Source organism: Phocoena phocoena, chromosome 17 (genome assembly GCF_963924675.1).
Source record: "Phocoena phocoena chromosome 17, mPhoPho1.1, whole genome shotgun sequence".
Taxonomy (NCBI): Eukaryota; Metazoa; Chordata; class Mammalia; order Artiodactyla; family Phocoenidae; genus Phocoena; species Phocoena phocoena.
In genome coordinates, this window is record NC_089235.1 from 80,190,876 (window position 1) to 80,208,232 (window position 17,357).

At 60.1% G+C, this 17,357-nt stretch overlaps 1 protein-coding gene across 6 annotated transcripts; it reads right to left on the reverse strand.

Annotated features, from left to right (window-relative positions):
• Window positions 1–910: 910 nt before the first annotated feature.
• PUF60 (poly(U) binding splicing factor 60) lies at window positions 911–13,355 on the reverse strand. 6 transcript variants are annotated; one of them, XM_065895304.1, is made up of 12 exons: window positions 13,125–13,355; window positions 8,593–8,682; window positions 6,274–6,369; window positions 6,071–6,160; window positions 5,150–5,200; window positions 2,926–3,087; window positions 2,761–2,853; window positions 2,401–2,614; window positions 2,132–2,322; window positions 1,867–2,002; window positions 1,436–1,671; window positions 911–1,348 (listed from the first exon to the last, which is right to left on the reverse strand). In XM_065895304.1, the coding sequence occupies exons 1-12, from the start codon at window positions 13,146–13,148 to the stop codon at window positions 1,049–1,051; spliced, it is 1,683 nt and encodes a 560-aa protein (XP_065751376.1). In that variant the 5' UTR covers window positions 13,149–13,355; the 3' UTR covers window positions 911–1,048. The 6 variants fall into 6 exon arrangements, with proteins under 6 accessions (XP_065751376.1, XP_065751377.1, XP_065751381.1 ...); XM_065895305.1 differs by having other exon boundaries at window positions 8,593–8,679; window positions 13,125–13,148; XM_065895309.1 differs by lacking the exon at window positions 8,593–8,682.
• Between the last annotated feature and the right edge of the window lie 4,002 nt (window positions 13,356–17,357).

Consider the following 17,357-nt stretch of genomic DNA (forward strand, 5'->3'; position numbering starts at 1 on the left):
GGCGGCGGGGCGGCGGCGGCGGCGGCGGCGGCGGCGGCGGCGCTGGGCCCGGCCCGCGCTCGGGACGCTCGGACCACGGCGGCTTGGGCGGGGGGCGCGGCCCGGCCGACGCTCAGACTCTCAGGAGGCGGCGGCGGCCCCGCATCCCGCCAGGCCCACTTGACCCGGCCCGTCCGCTCGCCCGCCGCTGTGCCGCAGCCGGAACCGCCGCCACTACCCGCCGGACTGCCCCGCCGACAACCGCCGGCAGCCGCGCAGCCCGCCGGGAAGCCGAGGCCCGCCCTCGCCGCACCTCGTCGCCCCGAACTGCAACCCCCACAAGGCCTCGCGGCGCCGGTGCGTCCGAAGACCCGTAGCGGCACCGCGCACGGCCTGTCGGGAAGCTCGGGTCCCTCCCCCTGACGCAAGGCATGGTGGGAACTGAAGTCCGTTCAAAGCCTGAGCTCCCGCACGCCAGCGCCCCAACCGTTCCCGGGACCGAGGCTTCCTGCCGCCCCTCCCGCCCGCTGGGCCCCCTCCCCGGGCTTGGCCTCAAGACCCCACGATCCTGCCCGCCGCCCCTCTTACAGGGAAGTGGGCTCCCGGAGGGTAGGGCGCCGGGCCAAGGCGGCGCTCATTTGCCTGACAGACCAAACGTGTCCCGGGACTTCAGGGGCTCTGGGCCAGTCTTCTCGCAGCACTGCCTGCGCAGGTGACAGTGGAGACCCACAGAGCAGGAAAGCCACCCCCACGTTCCCCCGCGGCCCCATGCGGGTACCAAGTAACCAAGCAGCCCCTGCTGACCCCGGCGAATGCCCTCCTCCCGGCACTCAGGTCTCGGCCGCCAAGGCCCAGTGCCTCCGCACGGCCCCGGTGCTTGCCCTGAGCCCCGCCCGCGCCCCAACGGGACCCAATAAGCACAAGACCACTGTCAGACAGGAACGTTCAGGGCCAGCAGCATCTGCACCTTTATCCACAGGCTGGGCGGCTGGGCCCAAGATACCACCGAATCTCTATAAAACCCGGAGGGAACAAGGAGAAAGTGCAAGTCCAGGGAGGGGGTCTAAGGTCACGCGGAGAGGTCACTGTTATCAAAACGCTCCTGGTCATACACTTCAGCCACCACCTTGCGGCCAGCAAACCAACGCCCGTTGAGGGCCTGGATGGCCTTGTGAGTCTCAGAGGCTACGGAAAACTCCACAAAAATCTTGACAATGATCTCTGCATCCTCCTCCTCGCCCTGCTTCTCCTGGTAGATGATGACACGGTTGACAGCACCAAACTTGCCACACTCCTCGGTCACCTCCCCCTCCAGGTCGTCATCGATGTCCTTGGGGTCCACCATGTTGCGCAGAACCATCACTGTGGACTGTGTGTGGGGGGGGGGGTACAGCTGAGAGCTGTGGCTGGCTGCACCACCCCGCCCCGCCCCGCCCCACCGGCCCCGGCTGCCCACCTCCTGCTTGCGGAGGAGCTTCTGCATCACCATGTGGCGGGCGCTGCTGCCAGAGATGCTCATGTGCTCCTGCTCGCTCAGCATCTCTGGCCTCTCGGACTCAGGGAACAGCTCCTCCTCCTCCTTCTCTTTCTTGGGCTCCAGGAGACCGAGTGTCGGAGGGCTGGCCAGGATGGGGTTCACCACTCCCACAGAGGGGATGGTGACCGGAATGGGAGGCCGGGCCGGGGTCACACCTGCAGCAAACCCACGAGGTCCAGCAGTCACTCCCCCCACCTCCACCATTCCCAGGAAGGAGCACAGCTCCGCTGAGCATGGCTGAACTGCCCGGGGCACAGGGGACTAAGGAAGCTCATTAAGGGCAGCTGAAGGCATCAAGCCCAGAGGAGGGGGCAGGGGAAGGAGGGAAACCTCGACCCACCCAGGCTCACCTGTGATAACTCCCGGGGCCTGGGCAGCCATGACAGCCTGGGGTAGAGCCCCCAGGGGCTGGGCCAGAGTCAGGGCAGGGGACACCAGTCCAGGTGTGGCTAGAGTACCCAGTACCGCTGCTCCAGCCACTGCTTCCTGCAACCAAGGCCACTGTGCTTAGTCCCCGGTCTGGCTGCCTCCACTCAAGACCAAAGAGCCAGTCCGCACAGGATCAGGGGGGCCTGGTGCCCACCACCAAACCCACACAATTCCCCCAGCCCTTACCTGAGCCGTAATCTTGGCTGTGGCTGCAGCTGCGGCCACAGCAGCAGCAGGCGGGAGGCCTCCAGGTGTGGCAGGTGTAAGCAGGGGCATAGGGGGTGTGACAGCCTTGCCCACCCGCAAGTACTGGCCACCCAGGTCAAAAAGGTTCATGGAAGACACGGCATCCTGGGACGACTGGGCCTTCTCATATTCTGCAGAGCAGGGGTGGCAGTGAGGGCCGGCCACGGTGTCGGGTGGGTTTCACTGCCACCCCGCCTCCCCAAGCTCACCGATGAAGCCATAGCCCTTGTGCTTGCCGGTCGTGGGGTCCCGAGCCAGTGTGCAAGATTTGATCTTGCCGAAGGCCTCAAACACACTCTTGATGTCGTCGTCTGAGAGGTCCTGGTGCACAGAAGCCACGTAGATGCGGTTGAAGGCTCGCGCCTCCTCGGCCAGCTGGTCTATGATGGGCTGGGCCTGCCCTATGTTGCTGGGTCTGCCCACCTGGGGGAGAGGCAGGGATGAAGAGTGCCCAGTCAGCCTAGGCCGGGTCGCCGCAGGCTCCTGGAGGGGCTGCTCTGCATCTCGGGGGGACTGAACACAGCACACCCGTGCCACGTGCTGACCCCGAGGTCCACCCCCGGCCTCACCTTGATGTTCCTGCCTCCCAGCATCACGGAGTTCATCTGCTCCAAGGCCAGCTGGGCGGCCTCTGGGACCTCGTACTCCACAAATGCAAAGCCCTGGACGCAGGAACACGCTGTTAGGCCTGGAGAGCCCGGGGGTGGGGCGAGGCAGGGCAGACGGAACCTCACCTTGTGCTTCATGGTGACGGAGTCCCAGGACATGTCAATGCTCTTGATGGGCCCGAAGGGGGCAAAGGCCTGGCGAATGGTGTCCTCCCCCAGCTCGTAGTAGATGGAGCCCACGTAGACCCGGCACATGATGGCTAGTGCCCGCTGTCGCTGAGCTGCCATCTGGAGCAGGACACAAGGGGAGAGAGAGCCACTGGCTTGTGAGGGGGTGGTGGGAGGCTGGGCAGCCCATTCCCCTCCTGGCCCACCCACCCAGCTCCGCTTGGGGAGGGCTCCCCACACGGCAGCGTGGTACAGGCTCAGCCCCTGCAGTCAGGGTGGTGGGGGTCGGCAGGACCCCACCCCCAGGAAGGAAAGGCAGGCCTGGAGGCAGGAGACGAACGCACCCTGGCCCACCCAGGTCCCGGGCAGACTGACAGCGAAGCTGACAGGTGGTCGCAAGGCAGGGCCGCAAGCCCTCCAGTTTGGGGCCGGGCACCCAGGTGGGCTGAGAGGTCCTCCCAGGGTCCTGGCCATGCACTCCAACAGAGAGGGAAGGGGGAGCCGCCAGGCTGCAGGGACCCACTGGTGTGGAGGCGAGAGAGGGGACAGAAGACAGGGCAGCTACCGCCCAGAAGAGACCCCGGGGAGGAGGGGAGGAGCCCAGACAGGGGCTCCCCGGAGAGAAGACAAACAGCAACCGCTCGCGCAGGGCCCCAGAGCCTGAACCCTCACAAAAAAGGGCTGCTACTCCCCGGGAACATCAAGAGGTGGCAGAGCCGCCAAAAGAAGCCCCTGGGCTCTGCTTGGGCAGACACACCGCCTCCACGCTGGGGCGAGCATGGCAGCTGTGCCGAGGGACCTCCCCATTCCCTCAAGGAGACAGTTCCCACCCTGCCACCTCACACATGACATGCCTGGCAGGGAGGGTCCTAGAGCCACACGCCATGGGCCACTGGGAGGAGCTGGGCCCAGGGAGGAGACCACAGGCCCAGGGCAGGCAAAGGAGATGGGGCCCTGGCTCTAGCCCCTCAACAGGGGAGCCCCACACCCTCACGAGGTTCCCCATAACCAGAGGCCAGCTTCTTTTAGATACATCAACTGGCCTAGAACAGGCCGGGCCCCCCGTCCCTCAAAAAGGGGCCTACAAATAAGGTTCACATCTCCCCCAGACTAGAATTACCCCCCACAAATGGGACTCCCCTCCTCAAACTACACTCAACGAACAGGCCTCAGGCTCCCTGCTGAGACCAAGGACCGCCCCCCCAAAAGTAGAATTATGTCCCCTCTCGCACCAGGCGCCCCAGACATAAAACCAGCTGCCCCTCAGGTCAAAGTTTTCCAAGATAGGAGCTCGTCTCCTCTTCAGTGTGGGCTCCCCAACAGCAGGTGTGCCAAAAGCCCTCTCCCTGACCTGTCCCCACAGACAGACGCTTCCTAAAGAGGACACAGGGACTGTCTGGTCCTCGAGGTCAGGACTGCGTCTCCCCTGCGAGAGCGGCACGCCCAGGGATGACCCCCAGAGAAGGCCACGTTTCCCCCTCGGACTCCCCAGAGGGGCCTGGCCTCCTCCTCAGCCTGCCTCTGGGGGATGGAGGGGCTTCTCCTTCCCAGACTCCTGCTGATAGCAGGCAGGGCTGTGGCCGCCGCCTCTGCCTGGCCCCTGGCCCCTCTGGCCGCCGCCTCTGCCTGTCCCCTGGCCGCGTGGCCTCCGCCCCTTGCTGACAGCCAGGCCCGAGGCCCAGTCCTCGTGCTTCCCTCTCTCATTTGCTTGGGTCCCCCCAGCCCCCCACCCCATCCATCCGTCCTCCCTCCAGGGTTTGATGGGGCCATGAGTTAAGACCCTTCTCTCCTCGGGGGCCTGACCCCAAGCCAGGAGCCCGAGCAGCCTGGAGACCGGCGGAGCTGGAGGCCCGGCGGTGCACCCCGTGTGTGCAGGTGGCATGGGTGCAGGCGGGCCTGGCGTGGGCAGCTACCCTCCTGGCCGGCTGCCCTCCGCAGTTACCTGGCCGGTTAGTTTTAAGGCGGGCCCTCAGAGCAGATGTAGGCCTCCCCAGGGGCGGTCCCGGGGTGGGTGCCCCCCACACCACTGGCCCCGCCACGCCTGGCGCTCTGTTGCGCTTGTCCCGAGCTGGCGGGCAGGGCCGGCTACGGGGAGCAAGGTCCCCAGCACGCGGGCCGCACTGCCCCCCTCTAGCCCTGACTAAGGACATGAGCCCCGGAAGAAGTGAGCATGTCTATTGACCGATTGCAAAGGTGAGAGAGGATCTCCAAAGCCCATTGTCACTGCTGCCATCTGAAAGACAGTAAAGACAGAGTTCAGTCTGTTGGAGCCGAGCAGTCTCCGCTCTCGTCACACCTCACGCAGACAGCGGCAAGGCCCGGAGTCCCCGCCCTGCCAGGAGGCCCGCCTGCCTTCCCACACTGCCGGCCAAGTGGCCAGCTGCCGGCACCTGCCCAGGGGGGCCTCAGAGCCCCAGGTGCCCCGCCCCGCAGCCTGGCTGGCGGGGCAGAAGGAAGGGGGAAGGAGGAGAAGGAGGAGAAGGAGGAGGGGGAGGAGGAGGAGGGAGGGGGGGAGGGGGGAGGGGAGGAACTGATGGAGCACAGTGAAGAGCCAGGGCATCTCCTGGCAGCGTGAACATCTGAGGGGGAGGGGGGCAGGGGGCGGTGGGAGGGGGCTCGAGGCCCAGGCACCTGTCAGCCTCACCCTGTCCTCTTCCCCAGAGCCGAGGCAGCCTTTGGCCACAGGCCTAGAGCAGGGCCCCGTGGAGGCGTCCCCAGCCTGTCCTCTCAGTCCTGGGCCCCAAGCCGAGGACCGAACTCCCTGCAGGGGGGCCCGACTGCTCTTATCCGAGGCCATGGGGGTGGGGAGGAACATTCCTAGGGGCTGCGACACCAGCCACGCCGCCTGGGGGCACACGGGCTCAGGGCCACAGTCTGAAGTCCAAGAAGAGGAGCCGATTCGGGAGGGGCGGCGGGGCGCAGAGGAGGGTTGGGGGGGGGCCGTGGGTCAGGCTGGGCCACTCGTGCCCCAGGGAGGAACCCGGGCGTCCCAAGGAGTCCTTGAGAAGCCGAGCAGCACGACACCTTGCGGGGACAGCCGCAGGCACGAGAGGAGGAAGAGAAGGCGGAGGCGCGGGGGCGGGGGAGGGCGGGGAGGGCTCACCTGCAGGTTGGTGAGCTGCTGCTGCTGGTGCGCGATGGTCTGCTTCACCAGCACGCTCTTGATGCTCTGCTCCATGGCGTACTTCTTGGCCTGCGAGAGAAGGTGTTGAGGAGCACTGGGGGGCCTGGCCTGCGGGGCGATGGGCCTTCCCCCGCCAGCGGCTTCCCGCTGCCGCAGCGCCCGGGCAGGACACACGCTCTCACCTTCTGGAGGGCCTCCTGCTGCTCAGGCGTCAGGGGAGGCAGTCCCAGCTTTGCGGCTGTGCTCTGCCCGTTCTCCATCTTGATGGAGTCTGTCCCCTGGTGATGGGGAGCAGGAAAGGCATTAAGGACAAGTTCAAGACCTCCCTCACACGGCCCCAGGACCCCACCCCACCTTCTTCCCCGACAACCGCACGTGGCCTGCAGCTCAGCCCGCTCCCAGGGGCAGACACGTCCTCACACAGACTGTCTCCCGCCTAGCCTGGACGTGGGTCTGCCCACCTCACACCCCTATGCCTGTCCCAGGCCGGTCTCCTCCAGGACCCACCGGGAGGACACACACTGAGGCAGACAGACACCTTGGGGGCCCTCGGCCAACCCAGAGCAGCTGCAGGACCCAGGCTTGCAGGAGTCACCAAGACAGGTAGCAAGTAGTGAGAGGGGCCCAGCCCTCGTGGCAAGCCTGACCCCAGAACCCCCGTCCCATGCTGCACAAGACAGCCAGCCTCAGCTGTCCCCAAAGACAAGGGGAGGGGGCCAGGGCTCTCTGGAGGTCCTGGGACTCCTCACTCCCGGACCGCCTGGCACCCACACTTCCTCATGGCCCCAGCCACGGCCACAGACTCGGCTTCCCTGCTCGGGACGAGATCCAGGGGCCACTCAAAGAGCAAGTATGGGCAAGGGCTCCCTCCCAGCACAGCTCCAGGCGGTAACCCATCCCTGCACACTGCGCACACCGCCCAGAGAGCCTGGAGTTGTTCTCCCAGAGGCCACGGCAGCCCCGAGGAGGGCTCCAACCCACCTCCACCAAACTCCTCCCTGGGCTATGCATAGGCACCCTGGCAAGAGAGACCAGAAGCAGGCCAGCCACAGGGGGACAGAAGCGGACACCCACCAGCACCCTAGGCGAGCATAGGGAGGAGGAGACGCTTTGGTGGCGGTGGCGGTGGTGGTGTCCCAGTCTGCTGCAGACCACAGTGGATGCTACTAGGATTGTTTACATGCCCTCTATCAAAACTCATTTCTAAGCGGTTTGCAGGGGGAAGAAAACAGTTGTGTAAGCTGGAAGAGAAGCACGGCCACCAGACCCAGAAGAGCACGTGTGTCGGGAGTTAGAACACACCTGCCTATCCACCAGTTACTGGGTGGCCAGCAAGCGCTCCAGAGGGGGTATCTGCAGCACCCAGCATGAAGCCTCGGGAGGGACAGCAGAGAAGAGAGGCAGGTCGCCAGCACAGGAGTGACGAGCAAGGACAGAGGTACAAAGGGGGCAGGAAGGGGCTGGATGACCCAACCGCCAAGAACCACCATCCTGACCAGCTGGAGTGTGGGGTTTCCAGCACAGGGTCAAAGGGCAGGAAGCCCTGGAAGCCCCTCCCCTGGCGACCCAGTCTGGCCCCTGCGAGGCTGTCCTTCCCGCTGGCTCCAAGCCCAGTTCTCCTTAGTGGGAGAGAGGCCTGAGAGCCTGGGGCTATGACTCCAGAGCAGGCTGTCACCATGGTAACCAATGCTACCCCCTTTCAGCCCCTTAGAAACTTTTCAATCTCCTCTTTGTCTTGATAAACAAAAAGCCCTTCTACCAACCAATGGCTGTCTAGACAGCCAGCCAGGGTCGGGGAGGGCTGGCTAGAGGGGCCCACCAGCTTCAGCCCCCGTAACTTCCTAGGGTCCAGGCTGCATGCCATGGCCCTCCCCACAGCGTGCTGGGGGCCCAGCCGAACAGCCCCCCAACCCTCTGGACGCAGGCGCTGCCGTGGAGAAGCGTGAAGAACCTTCTTACCCGGCTCCCCCTCCCACACTCCCACCGGCTCCGCAACCAGAACTGGCCAAGATCTCCCACGCCTACCCTGAAGCCCTGCCCCGAGGCCGCCAGACTTGGACTTTGACTTACACGTGGTTCTGCTTTCACGTTTTACTTAAGTCAGAGATCTGAAGTGAAACTGTATCTCTGGCTCTCAACAATACCCTGCACGTTCGGTAACAACACGTTTGCCCTTCTGTATGACACCGACGGTGAAGGGCTGCCACCGGCTGAGGTTCACACCCCACCTGACCATAGCCACCATCTGCCTGGTGTCTGAAGACACATGAGGCTTCAACCCACCACAGAAGCAGGGAGGACGCCAAGTAGAGGCAGGGAGGAGGAGGCTACAGCCAGGCTGGAGGCTGGGTAGCGAGCGAGAGGGCAGGACAGAGAAGAGTCCCTGGGCTCCTCCCGCCCCACCCCCTGCCAGGTCTCTCTGGGCCCAGGGACGGAAGGCAGGCGGGCGGGCGGGCGGGCGGGCAGGCGGGCCTGAGGGCGAGGATGCTTAAGGTCAGTACCTGTGAAGGTTTCCATTTGTCTCCCGCTGCCACCGCCGCCGCCGCCGCCGCCGCCGGCTCGGACCCCCCTCCTTGCTGGCCATTGACCTGCTGCAGGCAGGAAGGAGATGATGTGACGGACGTCCACAAGACCCAGCCACCCAGGCCCTCTCTCGTCTTTCCTGGTCAAGAGCTGAGCTCCGCACGGACCAGGAAGGGAGGCCGGCAGGGGCCCAGGAAGGAGCCAGCCGTGACATGGCCCCTGAACACTCCTGACACTGCCTCACTGCACCTCACCCTGCCCACTCCTCCAGCACACCTGCAGCTGCCCAGAGCCCAGCACAAGGGGCTGGCCTGGCAGAAACCAGAGCAAATCTGTGGCAGCCCCGAGCTGGCAACGAGTCCCCAGAAAGAGACAGGGTAGAGAGCTGAGCTATGCTCCTGCCCCAGGCCAACAAAAGGCAGAAAGTGGGTCGAGAGCTGCCCTCTGGCCACACAGCTGAGGTCCTAAAGATCACTTCCTTTCCTACTGGTAGGCTGGGCCAGGCCGGGCAGGACAAGATGACAAGGAGCGCAGATGGCCGTCTCCCTCCTGAGGCAGACAGAGGCACCTCTTCAGCACCCTGTCCACATGCCTGGGCTCAGCGGCAGCCCCAATGCCTTCAACAGTCTCTGGCCAAAAAGCCCCAGGGGCAGGTCCCAGGCCCCTCCCGAAGACAGCTCAGAGGAGGGCTGCCCTCTGAGTGGCAGGGCCGGGCAGGGGGTCTGCATGTATAAGCCTCCCTCCCCCAGCAAACTGTCCAGGGCTGTCTAACTCGGGGCAGATGAGAGCTTGGCCACGCCTAGAGGGGCCGAGAAGCACTGCCATGCAGAGCCAGCCCAATGGAAGGAGAAGCTCCCGACCCGGCTTAGAAGGGTGGCAGGCCAAGGGCAGGAGGTGGGCAACGTCACAGGGGAGAGGGTCTTAGTGGAGGGGCCCTGAGACTTCCCCACCTTCTCAGATGCCACACAGCAGGAACCCGCTCCCAGATCAAGACGAGACCCACAGGTATCTCGAACACAGGCGACAGCCATGCCCACCCTCAAGGGTCCGTGCACAAACAAAGCCGAAGGCTGGGCCGACCTGGCCAGAGCATGTCTCAGGAGTTCCAGCCTCAAAGGAGAGACAGCAGCACAAACCTGACTGCACTAGAGACGTGGCCAGCGGGCACAGAAGCTGTGGCCGACCCGGCCCTGCTGCCTCCCTGGAATCCCTCTGAACTCGGCACCACTGCTGCTTAGAAACTGTGCCCCAGAGAGAGACAAAGAAAAGGGGGGACCTGCTGACACAGGTCCCACCCAGTGGGTACATGGCATCTGGGGACAGGGTTAGTCTGGCTTTGCCCCAAGTTCCCTGGCAGCCCCCAGAACACACCCAGAGCAGAGGCTGCCTCTTAAGACCCACAGCAAGAGATCACTTCAGGTCTGGGGATACAATCCAACCTTTAGACCCCTGTGAACAGAGTCAACTTGAGGGCACACTTATAAACCACTCCCCCAAATTACTGTAATAGCCAACAAAGGAACCAGGACAGTGCTGAGATCAGAACACAGCTCAGAAGAGACTTCCCAGGAAAATTCAGTTCACCAAGAACTCTAGGAAGGACATCCTACCCCATTCATGGCAGAAACAAAGTTTCCAGTCCCACTGAGCCTAGGGTTCTGTTCTAAGCAGATGCTAAGAGAGCTTAAAGGAAACTGTCATTTATCATTACAGCTAGCCCTCTGCTGTCATCCTCTGGCAATGAATGAAGCATGCCCCGCGGTCACAAAGCCCCCCACCCCGCCCCCCACCAGGCAGCAGTGCCTTGAGGGGTGCGAATCCCCTCTGGCACGTGTGTGTGTGTGTGTGTGTGTGGTGGGGTGGGGTGCAGTGCTGCCCCATGATTCTGGGCCCCAAACCCCAGCACTGTCAATAATCAACAGCCCAGGGCAAAAGGATTATTTCCACTAGAAGAAAAGGAAAGTTACGTAATTACTTAACATCTCCAGGCTTCAGGCTCCTCAGGCCTGTCTCCTGGGGCTGGCAGGAAGATTCAGTGAGTGGCTCCACACAAAGTACTTAAGGCAATCCATCTGCACGTGGCAAGCAGCCCATAGGTTTCAAGGATTATTAGTATTATCACAGCATCCAGAGTCAAGTGAGCACAGCAGGGCCACTGCAGGACACTGCCTTCCTTCCGTTCAGTCCCCTGACACGGTGCCACGCTGTCCACTGCACGGCCAGGCTCTGTGCAGGGCACTGCAGATGCAGCGAAACAAGACAAGAGGCTTGGCAACCGGCACCTACGTGAGATCATTTCTGTAGTTAACAAGTGCTAAGAAGAACATGCAGCACAGGGTGGGCAGAGCGGGACTACGGGGCACGCTGGGCCCCAGCACCCAGGGAAGGCCTCTCTGGGGACTGACATGCAGGCTGGGACCCACAGAAAGAGCAAAAAAGCAACTGTGCCCCTGGGGAGGGGGGAGGGTCCCAGTGCTCCTGCCAGATGGAACCCAAGGATGATGGTCCCAAGTGGGAGTGAGTCCAAGTGTCAGAGGAAGGGGCTATGGCCCGTTTCTGCAGCCACCAGGTGGAAGGCACACCCAAGTCAGAAGAGGGGCTTCTATATCTTCCTGGGTCCTTCCTCAAGAGATCACGTGCCATTCCACTCCACCTCCCACAAGAGCTGAAGCCACAGCTTAGGACAGCAAACCAGCACTGTTCAGCGTGCACGGACCGGAAGACAGAGACCAAGCTCTCAATATGCCCCAAAAGGACTGCAGGGAAACAGGTAACCCTTCTAGAAACCTATCCATTCAAAAGGCAGGAAAGGGAATGTGTAGGACCACAAGCTGGACTTCACTCCCACAAGCTGATGAGGTAAGCCCGGGCCTCTACAGTTTACATACACCTATTAGCATACACGTATTAACCTCTTGAAAGGAGTCAGACGGTCAGTGAAGACCCTTATTGAAAACACCAGCTTACAGGGTTTAGACTCAGTGCCCCTATCCACCTCTACTATGACACCACCTGTGTCTGGCCCTGTGCCACAGCAGGGCTGAGTCCCCCGAGCAAGGCTGAGGCATGGTGTTGACGCAGGTCTGTGGACGCTTGGGGACGTGACTCTCACTGGCCTCTCCTGCTCCTACACCTTCCCAGGAGTTTTGGTGGCCTCCAAGCCTCCACCTTCACCTCTTTTCTAACGTCCCTCTCACAAAGGTAGTTGCTCTCGTGGCTTCAACAGGAAGCGGCTCATGGCAGAAAGAGGACAGTGAAGTTAGCTAGGCCTGACAGTCACACACTGGGCCCCCCTCATAGCCTGGGGCCTCTCTCTCACTGGGGGTCAGTTTCTTCCCCAGTGCAACAGGTTCGGCCCCCTCTCTGGGCATCAGCCCCCAGCTGAGAGCATGGCCAAGGCAGTCTAAGTACACCCCCTGACCCTGAGATATCTCCCCTATCAGTCCAGCCTCCATCTACCTGCAAAAGCTGCCTTCTTAGACAGATCTCACCACATCAGTCTGAGTATAGGTCGGGGGAGAGTGGCAGGTAAAGAAAGGGATGTACCGTGTGAAGGGTCCCAGAAGGGAGTCAGTCGCACAAGCCTGGGAGGAAGAAGAGTGAAAGGAGACTTCACCACGGAAGTGCTGTGTGAGGAGGGGTTGTCCATCTATGCTAACTGCTCCATGTGGCTGAAGGACGAGACCACTAAGCAGGGTCTTAGTGAAGGAGGGGTCTTAGAACTAAGGAGGGGTTCCTTCCTCTAGGTGCCCGCACCCCCCTAGCACTTCACGCACCCTGGGTGGGAACTGGTCTCCAGTGCCCACCAGACCCCGGAAAAGGGCAAGACTGCCTCTGGCTCCCCACTGTTCCCCCAAGTCCTCGCACAGCGCTTGGGACAATGTGATCGCTCAGGAAACATGCAATGAGAGACCACGTCTTCCCTTCCTGAGTGGGGCTAGCAGGACGGAATCCCTGTTGGCTGGAAACCTCTTCCCCGCTGAGCATCAGCGATGAGCAAATTCACAGCTGTGTACGCAAGAAGCCAAGGCCTCCCTCCTCACCAGGCCCGACCGCTTCCTACAGGCCCCCGCACGCCCAATGGCCCCTTTCACACTAGCGGGAGGAGAAACGCCACGGTTCCCAGGAGCCCCGCCTTCAAGTCGGGGACACAGGCGCACCCCGTCAACACAAGGGGACGACCGCCGCCGGGGCCCGACCGGCCTCACCGCGAAGGGACCCGGCTCGGGGCGCGGCACGGCCCCCAACTGCGCCCCGGGTCCCCACCGCGCCAGGCCCTCCCGCGCCGGCCCCCGGAAGCTGCAATCTGCGGGCCGGAAGCTGCGGCCGCAGGCCGGCCCCCGCCTCGCGCCCGCCCCGCCCCCGCCTCGCGCGACCAAAGGACGCGGGAGCTCGCGCGGGGCCCCGGAGCGATCGCCACATCCCCGGGGGACCCTCGGCGCCCTGGCCGGGCCGACAACCCGCTCGCGCCATCTGAGCGGCGGCCCGCGGTCACGGGGTGCTCACTTACTAGAGCTATGGTCGCCGTCGCCATCTTGCGCCCGTCGCGGCCGCCGCGCGCGCGCCGCACGCTTCGGCTCCTTCCGCGGTCTCGCGCGATCTGGGTGCCGGCGGAGAAACTCTCAAGAGGACGGAACTCTCGCGATTAAGGCCTTTTCCCCCGGCGACGTGGAAGGAAAAAGGAGCGCGCTTCCGGTGAGGGGAGAAACAGTTAACGCTCCGGGAGGGGCGGGTAGAAGGGGCGGGGCCGGGGGATGTCGGGGGCGCGCGCGCTGCCGCCCGGCCTCCGCTCGCCGCCAGCCCCGCCCTCCGCCGGCCTCCGTGCGTCCCAGTCCCACCCCTCGCTTCGTCCCGTGCCGCCCTCCGGCCTCTGCTCGGTTTTCTGCCTGCTTTGCAGGAAAACCCGAGGCAGGTCACAGACGGCCCGATCCTCTCCAGGGCTGCGGTTGAAAGCAGTGACAAAGAATCGCTGTATTTCGACTCAGATTTCGAGATGCATCTTTGCATCATAACATCTACGAATGCGCCTACCAATGCATGGTGTGCTGTCACCTAATGGCCGCATTTTCTCTTTCCTACTGATCCATAAAACAGTGCATCTTTCGCACTGATGGCGTCGTAGAGTCACTGACATACAGTCGGTAGAACTGCAACCCAAGAGACAGGCTTCTGAACCAATTCCGTGGGAAGGGTATGCGCTCAGAGTCCCCTTAGTTCTGAACTGTTTTTTAAAGGCTCCAGGTGTCCATCCCTGGTGTTGAAGTGCCCTGGACGTTTGCTGCATGCCCACCCAGTCCCAAGACCCTCACTCAGTGAGGTTCAGGCCCTGAAGTTGCCAGCTTAGCAACTTCAGCCTGCCTGAGGCAGCAAGGTGTCTTCCCCAACTAGGCAGGTCTCTTCTCCATCCTGGGAGAGTTTGACATGAAATACAGACACCCCTGGTTAAACCCAACAATATTTGCCTCATCTCCCTTCCCTCTAAAATGATAGGAAAAGGATTTTTATAAAGGAAGCAACCCATGAAGACAAAGGGGTGGAATGTTGTGGAGCTGAAGAAAGGTGGACAGCGGCAGCTGCTTTCGCATCTTGGAGGTCGGGGTCCAGGAGATCGTTCACGCAAGTGCGACTGTGAAAAGGAAGAGACTCCAGGGCTCAGCCCCTACCGGCAGTGGCTGGGAGGTGAGCTCCAGCAGAGGCGCTCTCGGTTGGGTTGGCCTTCGGGGGCAGGGTCCTGTTCTGAAAGTGGGGGAATACGTGAGATTCCCGCCTTTCTGCCACCTCCACCCCTGGCTCCGAGTCCGGCCCCAAGCATGTGGCACCCACAATCCTCAGAGAGAAGAGCTCATCTCTGCAGTAGCTCCCAACACGGAAGAAAAGCCTGGCAGTTGGGAGGTGGTCAGGAGAATGGCCTGGCTCGATCCTTGATCTCAAAGCTCACCAGGCAATAAGCCCCAGCCACTAAGACTAAATGCAACTGGGCAACCCAGGATCACCAGACAGCTGAGGGAGAGGAAAAAACAAAAAAGCAAAAGGAAAAGGGACTCAGAAGGAACACAGCCAATAAAGCGAGCAGAAGAAGGAGGAAAAAAGGAAAGCTAAAACCGTATCCTCAGAGATATTAGAGAGGCTGTTGCATCCGAAAACATGAACAAGAGGCTATAAAGAAAGAACATTCAGCAAACGAGAAAGAGCACTTATAAATGGAAAGCATGAGAAGAAAACGAACAGTTAAACAGAAAGGTTGAAAGATAAAGCTGTAATTTTCCAGAACGTATGACAACAACAAAACCATATAGCTGGAAAGCAGACAATGGAGTCATTGTCACCCTGTCAGCGCTCCCCAGTGCTAGAGCTGGCCGGGCGCCTTAGAGGCCTCCATGACGGCGGGCGTGGGTAAAGGGGTGGATGGGCTGGGACTTGCCACCTCCATTGTGGGGGGCAAAAGCACCACCCCCTGGTGGCAGCTTCCCCTGTGAAAATCTGGCATTGCTGCTTTCAGAGTGCTTGTGTGCTGGGCACTGTTCTCGTTACTTTTCACAGTTAACTTGTGCGATCTCACAACCACCCCGTGAAGTGTGGCCCATTATTATCCCCATCTTTACTGGTGAGAAAGTGGAGTCACAGACCACTGTCACACAGCAGGAAGCAGCAGAATGGCTCCAGAGCCTATGCCCTTAACCAGCACGTATTGCACCTGTCAAAAAACAAGTCCAACATCTAAGTAAGCATTCCAGAAAAGGAGAGGGGAGAAATCACCACAAAAGCAAAGAAAACTTCCTAGAACTGAAGGGTTGGGATCTCTGGACAATAGATGAAAGAGGTCATAAACAACAAGGTCCAGGGACTTCCCTGGTGGCACAGTGGGTAAGGCTCTGCGCTCCCAATGCAGGGGGCCCAGGTTCGATCCCTGATCAGGGAGCTAGAGCCCGCATGCATGCTGCAACTAAGAGTTCGCATGCCACAAGTAAGGAGCCCTCGAGCTGCAGCTAACACCTGGTGCAACCAAATAAATGAATGAATAAATATTTAAAAAACAAAACAACAAGGCCCTACTGTATAGCACAGAGAACTATATTCAATATACTATGATAAACCGTAATGGAAATCGCTGTACAGCAGGAATTAACACAACATTGTAAATCAACTATACTTCAATTAAAAATTAAAATAAAGGAAAGAGCAGGTCTACATCAGGACACGTTGAGAATTTCCAAAGTACTTGGGTAAAGAGAAGAACCAGAGAGAGAGAGAAGAAATCACAAAGGGTCAGAACTCAGACAGGCATGGGAGTTCTTGGGACTGGAAGAAAATGACAGTCCTGGCAAGAAGTAATCTTCCACCCGCCCAACACTGTCCCTAGCTGCACGAACAAGCAGATGAGAGAGTAGTGAGGGCAAACAGGAACGACTCCGTGACCCTGCACGCATCCTCGCTCAGGACGTTCCTCCTCAAACAGAGGGTGAATGAAGGAAGAAGAAAGCATGGGTTCCAGAGACAAGAGGAGGGAGGTGCTGGTGAAGGCGCAGCCCATGCTGACAGCTGGGTCACAAACCCAAGAACAGGGGCAGAGAGTGGGCAGGCTGGGGTCTCCAGGAAAAGATGACGCAGCAGCCAGCTATGCAACAAATCTGAAGACTGAGAGTAGGTTCGCACTTCTGCAGGAGAATCTAGGGAGGAATTAATGAGACGTGTAGAAAACTAAGCCCCCCAAAAAGCAATGATTAACTCCAGGGGAAACAAAAAGTTGTGCAAGAAAGCAAATATAATCCTAGGACACCTTGTTCTGTGCTGAGACCTGTGGGAATGAAGCGGTAATACTACCCATCACACTGGGATGATGCTGGGTCAGGGGGTTGAGGCCAGTGACCCCCTTCCCCCCAGAGGACACCGGCAGGTGACATGGGATGTTAAAAACCAATAAAAACACAGTAAAAGCATGTGTGCGATTTTGTGAAACACGCATTTTAAATGCCTGAAGAAACAGCTAGGAGAGTTGAATTTGGAAAGGGTCAGGGTTAGAGACAGTATTTATTATTGGCCTAAGAAAATTCCACTTTTAAAATAATGTGTATATAACTTCGAAAAGATAAAAGTTAAAATGAAAACATCAACATAGGCATTGAATGAAGCAATGATAGTACTGATCCTTTTGAGTTCGGTTTAGTCACTGGTACAATCTGTTATGCATTGGACACTCAAACTGTTTTAAGATGACGCAGAATCAGACAGCATCAGCGTTTCCAACTAGATGCGTAAGTTATTTTAGATTGTAATTTTAAATTGAAAGGTGTGAGAACTTGAATAATTTTGTAAAGAGTATTAGAATGTTTAAGATAACTTGAGATTCACCGTATTGGTGCATTTATTTCATTTGATACATCTTGGTAAGGTGTTTTGGTTTAGGGTTTTGGCTAGGGTGATGTGGTAGGTGGGATAATGACACCCGCCCCCTGCCCCTTGCAGAGATGTCCGTGTCCCAACCCCCAGAACCTGTGAATATTACTTTACTTGGTGAAAGGTATTTTGCACATGTGATTAAGATTAAGGACCTTGAGATGAGGAGATCATCCTGGATTATCCGGGTGGACTCAACCTAGCCACACGAAACCTTCCTGGTGCAGAAAACCAGACACACAGTTTCATGAGACAGACTCCATCCGATGTTGCCGACTTTGAAGACAGAGGACGGGGCCGTGAGCCAATGGAGGTGGCTGCCTCTAGAAGCTAAGAGTGGCCTTCAGTT

Bases quoted from the DNA above. Each gene is read 5' to 3' on its own strand.
- PUF60 (XM_065895304.1), bottom strand. From the start codon at position 13,148: ATGGCGACGGCGACCATAGCTCTA. The intron at 2,854-2,925 runs GTGAGGTTCCGT...TCCTGCGTCCAG, and splicing joins CCGTCACCATGAAGCACAAG to GGCTTTGCATTTGTGGAGTA. The intron at 2,003-2,131 runs GTAAGGGCTGGG...CCTTGGTTGCAG, and splicing joins CAGCCAAGATTACGGCTCAG to GAAGCAGTGGCTGGAGCAGC.